General features: G+C 43.9%; 2 protein-coding genes across 2 annotated transcripts in view; one reads left to right on the forward strand and one right to left on the reverse strand.

Annotated features, from left to right (window-relative positions):
* Window positions 1–454: 454 nt before the first annotated feature.
* Window positions 455–3,565, forward strand: LOC135676759 (pentatricopeptide repeat-containing protein At3g26540-like). The gene has a single exon (XM_065188276.1). It carries the CDS (start codon window positions 555–557, stop codon window positions 2,700–2,702), a length of 2,148 nt encoding a protein of 715 aa, XP_065044348.1. The 5' UTR covers window positions 455–554; the 3' UTR covers window positions 2,703–3,565.
* A 1,838-nt stretch (window positions 3,566–5,403) lies between these two features.
* LOC135676760 (uncharacterized) overlaps window positions 5,404–6,007 on the reverse strand; it is an 865-nt gene continuing 261 nt past the window's right edge. The window contains exon 1 of the mRNA XM_065188277.1: window positions 5,404–6,007. This exon is cut by the window's right edge and continues 261 nt beyond it. Coding sequence (XP_065044349.1) covers window positions 5,719–6,007 — 289 coding nt within the window. The 3' untranslated portion in view covers window positions 5,404–5,718.

The following is a 6,007-nucleotide window of genomic DNA, read 5'->3' on the forward strand; positions in this document are numbered from 1 at the left end:
TGAGGTTTTTTTCTCATTTCCCAGGAGGACTTTACCAACTGCGGGCTGCAGAATCCCTGAGAATATGCACTATAGCGCCTCGTAAAATCGATCCTTTACCAACCTAGCAGCTCATGTGGTTGGAGAACGAGCCATCTTAGTACGACAGATGCTTGTCCTACAGAGCATCTTCTCTAATATTAGGTGACTATTATTCTCCATTGATACAAAAATACCATTTGCACATGGTAAAAAGCAACGAATAAGAACATGCAAAGCTCACTATCTATCTATCTGATTCCTAATGTTTACGCCTTTTTCTAATTTAATACCTATTAAATTGAGCAACGGAGAAGTATTATCAAAAAGCCCACAATATCTTTTTTTCCTATTTTACAAGCTTTTTTCATCGCTACATGATCGACATACTTACTATTATAGTTGAATGGATAATCCTAATTACACGCACCTCTCCAAAACTCCGATATCAACGAAACGTCCGATGTTCCAAAAAGCCTCTCGAGGGATATTACTGGTGATGCCCCCATGGCAAGTCAAGGCCGCTCGACCGTCACATGGCGGCGAGCGCCCGTTCCGTCCTCAACCGTCTCATCCAACGTGCCGCCCGCCCCAAGCGATCCCGCAAGCCCTCCTCCTCTTCTTCCCGCACCGTTATCCGACGGCACCTCGACTCCGGCGACCTCCCAAAGACCATTGCCGCCCTTTCCTCCTCCCCTGCCCCCTTCCCCGCCTCCTTGTACGCTCGCCTCCTCCGGCTCTGCTCCTCCAAGCGCTCCCTCGTCGACGTCCGCCGCGTCGAGTCCCACCTCGTCGCCTTCAACCCCTCACCCTCCACCTTCCTCTTGAACCGCACCATCGAGGCCTACGCCCACTGCGGCAGCCCCACCGACGCCCGCGAACTCTTCGACGAAATGCCCAAGCGGGACGGCGGCACTTGGAACGCCATGATCGTTGCCTACCGTTGTTCGGACTGCCCCGACGAGGCGCTTGCCCTCTTTTCCACCATGAATGGGTCGGGCATCCACCCCAAGGATGTCACCTTGGCGTCCGTGCTTGGCTGCTGCGGCGATCTCTTGGCCTTGCTTCTCGCCAGGCAAATTCATTGTCTCGTTTTGAAGTACGGCTATTTTCCGAACGTGATCCTCGATACTTCCGTCGTCGATGTCTATGGTAAGTGCTTTGCAATGGACGACGCAAGGAAGATGTTCGACTCGATCATTGACCCAAATGACGTATCTTGGAACGTGATTGTGCGGCGGTACCTTGAAGCAGGGAAAGCTAGAGAAGCATTGCTTATGTTCTTCCGGATGATCAGAGGAGGGGTCAAGCCTTTGAGCTTTACCGTGTCGAATGCTCTTATTGCCTGTTCTGAGGCCCTTGCGCTCAAGGAGGGGCACCAAATTCATTCAACTGTGATCAAGGCCGGTTTTGAAGGGGACAATATTGTCGGGAGCTCTCTCATGGAAATGTATGCAAAGTGTGGGGTTGTTCAGGATGCTCGTCAACTATTTGATCAAGTGCCTTCCAAAGATGTTGTCTCATGGACTTCTATGCTCTCAGGTTATGCAACCTGTGGGAGAATAGACGAGGCTGAAAAGCTCTTCGATGAGATGCCTGAAAAGAATGTGGTCTCGTGGAATGCAATGTTGGCTGGTTATGTTCGATTCTTTTGTTTGGACGAGGCGTTGGATCTTTTTTGCAGGATGAGGGAGACTATAGAGATCGACCTTGTTACTCTTGGTTTAGTACTGAATGTTTGTGCAGGAATGTCTGATCTTGATCGAGGAAAACAAGTTCATGGGTTTTCTTATAGGCACAATTCGGGATCCAACTTGTTCTTTAGCAATGCACTGATCGATATGTATTCAAAATGTGGGTGCTTGAGAAATGCTGAGGTTTGCTTCAGGATGGTCTCCCGGCGGGATACAGTTTCTTGGAACTCTTTGATATCAGGATATGCGCGCTATTGCAGGAGTGAGGAGGCATTGGCTGCTTTCAGTGAGATGCAGTTTGAAACTACTCCAAATGAGCTCACTTTCAGCATAGCATTGGCTGCTTGTGCAAATATCTTCATGCTTGAGCATGGAAAGCAAATTCATGCATACATGGTCAGAAATGGTTTTGAGCTGGATGTCATAATTAGAGGAACGCTAGTTGATATGTACTCAAAGTGTCGGTTGATAGAGTATGCCATGAGAGTTTTTGAAGAGGAGAGCTTTCGGGATCTGATCCTTTGGAACTCCATGATATTGGGTTGTGCTTATAATAGGAGAGGTGAGCGCAGTCTTGAACTTTTTGAGGAAATGCGGAAGGAGGGGATTGCAGCAGACAATGTTACATTCGTTGGTGTATTACTTGCTTGTATCAGCGAGGGATATGTTGATCTTGGCCGGCGGTATTTTAATTTGATGAGTGACGAGTATGGTGTCATACCTCGAGTTGAGCATTATGAATGTATCATCGAACTACTAGGCATCCATGGATTCATGGTTGAGCTTGAGGATTTCATTCAACGAATGCCATTTGAACCAACTATCCCGATGTGGACAAGAATCTTCGATTGTTGCCGGGAACATGGAAACAGAAGTTTGGGTGAAAGGGCTGCAAAATGCATCAACAAATCTAACCCAATAAATCCAGTTCAATTTGAGATTCTTGAAAGAACAGAACTGGACACAAAAAAGGAAGCACATCACTTGTAGCCAATACTGTGAGCTACCAGCTCAATCATGAATAATGATATGTCTCCCAAAGCTTATTGCAAAAGGAGGCAGACTGCAATAGCTAATAACTCATGTTGTCTCTCATCAAGGTTGGAGAACTTTGCAACTTATGTAGGATTGAACAGGATCCTGCATACCTGTTGCCTATGAGGAGATTCAACAGTTTGCAAAACATTGCATTATAAGATGTGGCCAGATTTTGTTCAAGGGAGTACAGCTATCATTTTGAAGATAAGGTATTCTAAAAGAAGCCTGAATGCAGATATTGGAAGCTAGTGGTACTGGTACAAGATAGGGCAAGATTTGGTGTACAGTACAGTCGACTTGGTAAACGCAAAACATGTTGTAAGATGCCCAGATAAAAATGCTAATCAGTTCTTTATCATGTTCTACTGAAGACTATGCTCAGAAGCTTTTTGTTGATCAAAATCAATGTTGCTTACTTCGCTTCTTGCAATTGTTTAGTGAAAGGATAAAGTTGCACCCAGATGCATGAGGGACCATCTAGATTGCAGGAACCTCAATGGGGTGCTTGCAAACAGGAGCCATGAGTCTCTCACCACGATTTTGCTAGCTCTGCCATTCACAGGTTCGAAACTGATTACTGTTGGTGGCCATTGGGCAGAGCCAATTGCTTGCATCATGTTGCACAAGTTTAGCAAATCTGTAAGTTATCATGCAATTCATATGTTATATATGTTTCCATGGTAAATTCTTATCTTGATGCTCCTTAGAGAATGTCTTAGTGAGTTTTTTTTTTTTTCTTGAAGCTATTGACTATTGAATTATAAAGAAAAAGATGTAGCTGGAAAATTATTGTTGTTATGATCCTTCATAATGAACGCCTCTTTCATAGCTGACTTGCATCTGTTAAACAGATGAAGGACATGCATGTGGGTTCTAGTGACAATGCCATCAGTAAAAGGATAGACAGTTTTATAATCACAGTTGATTACTAATTACTGGGAGAAAAAGATGGAGCCATCATTCTATTTTGTAGAAAGAATACAAGGAATGTGCTATTAGGATGTCCTTAATGGATGCCACCTCTGCCAGTTCAGATGGTTGGACATCTGAGAGAAATTTCAGTCGGCTAGGGTATGAACCCCTAGTATTGCAGTCATGTGCATGAAACAATTAGGTCATTTGAGGTGGTGGGGGGGCGTTAAAAACCCAGGGTTGTGGTAATGATTCACCAGAGTTTCCCAAGAGGTCTGGAGAAGTTGACAAAGTTGTTTGAGCTGAAGCAGGACACTCACTGAGAGATTTGATACTGGTGGATGAGGGGCTTGGGGAGGTGTCAAAGGGAGGAATAAGATGATGGGAATTTTCTTCTTTGGACTGTTAATGGAAATAATACACTATAGCATTGGTCTATCAAATTCTTGTCTCGATATTATGTGACAATGTGAGCTATTATTGACTCTGTACAGTTACAGTGTTTCGTTGTGCATGGTATTGTTAGCCCGAGATATGGTACTTGTTCCTTCAGCTTGCAAATTGACATTTTATCAAGTCGTAGCATTCATCTCTTAATGTTGTCATTTTTGTTGATGATAAATGAAATACATAAAAATGATCTCGTTTGTGCAGGAAATATGAACAAATTAATAAGCATAGAGTGGGTTGCCTTACTGTCACGGACTTAGTTGGAATTGTCTAAATCGTAAGGCACTCTTGCGACAAAGTCACGGACTTAGCTGGAGTTGTCTAAGTCGTGAAGCACTCTTGTATCAACTTCTCAAACTTAGCTGGGATTGCCTAAGTCATGAGGCGTCCTTGATATATGCATTTGCAAAGGACGATCTGATTGCAACCTCGTACAGCTCTTGAAGGACCTGTAAAACAATAAATTGATTAGTTTGAAAACGAATGGCGGACAAGTCCCGACGTCTCGCGAAGAGATAAGTTTTACTAGCAATTCAGCGAGCACCTTAAGTGTAAGAAAAAAAAAAGAAAAAAGGAGAAAACAAGGATTTTAGAAGGTTGAACGAATAGTTGCAAGTCTGTAAACAACTGCTCATCGGGTGTCGAGAGCAAAGGTAAGTTTCTGTCAAGTTAACTTGTAAAGATTGTTCAACACCCAACACTACCTCGAAGCCTCATCCCCCTTGGTGACACCCGGGAGGTTCTAGGATGCTAAGATGGTTGACATTTTACATGCAGCTACGGTATGTAGAAAGCATGTCGTGGTACGTGAAAATGAAATCATTTTGAAATAGTTTTGCCCTACGTAACGAGCGGTCACATTGCAACGTTGCGAACTGTTCGAGCTTATATTTTTACAAGCAAAACACATAAAATCAAGATAAAACATGTTATCAAGAATATGTACAAGTATAGCTTCCAAAATTCCAAGTATGTTCTAGCAGTGTCGTCTGATTCCACAGTCAAAGACGAATCTCATGCTTCTGAGATCAAGTAATGCCAATACCACATGAACTTGAAGAACCCAACCATACATTGGTTTTTCAGATTACATGTATTTTTAACTACTAACAGGGACAACAGCAGCAGCAGCAATTTGATCATAGCCTTATTATTCCTTGTTGATGTTCGCATGAAACCACAGCCAATAGAAATTCTTAAAACAAAGTCATTCAAAGGAAAATTAACCTGAGATATAATGTTATTATACTGTTTTGTACTTATCACAAAACTCATGCCATGACAGCAACAGTCAACAAAGTGTGCCTTATGATTGAATAAGATTGCAATTTTTCTCCAACTCTGCTTACATATTCTGAGTTTTGATTGTTGATGACAGACACAAGGATTTAGATATGTGCATCACAAATAGCAGTTTTATGCTAATGCAGAAAGCTGGGAGCACAAATATACTCTCTCTCCCATTAGTTGGCACTTCACACACAAAAAACAGAGGCCTGAGATCATCTTCTGCATCGATTTGTGTTAAGCTCGACACTATGTCGAGAGCAGTAAGGGATGCAGATTTTTCGCCATCACTGCTGTAAGATTTGTCTTTTGTCAAGTTTTAATCCGTTGATGGGTCCAGCACAACAATCTTCGGCCGCTTGCTCCGCTCGTCGCTTCGACGAGACGCTTCGTCTTCATCGCTGTCATCGTCTGTGTCAGATGAGCTGCTGCTGCTGCTGCTACTGGAGGTTGCGGACGGCCGAAAGCCGCACATGGTGGCCTCCGCCGCTGCCACGGCTTCGGCGGTGCGAAGGTCGGCGACGCCAAGGAGCAAGTCCATCTCGATGTACTCATTCTCGTTCCCACTGAGCACTTCCATGTCGTGGTCCGGGCGGGAGCTCGACTGC

The sequence above is a fragment of the Musa acuminata genome, chromosome BXJ1-6 (assembly GCF_036884655.1).
Source record: "Musa acuminata AAA Group cultivar baxijiao chromosome BXJ1-6, Cavendish_Baxijiao_AAA, whole genome shotgun sequence".
Taxonomy (NCBI): Eukaryota; Viridiplantae; Streptophyta; class Magnoliopsida; order Zingiberales; family Musaceae; genus Musa; species Musa acuminata.

Excerpts from the sequence above, each read along its gene's own strand:
- LOC135676759 (XM_065188276.1), top strand. The coding sequence starts at position 555 with ATGGCGGCGAGCGCCCGTTCCGTCCTCAACCGTCTCATCCAACGTGCC.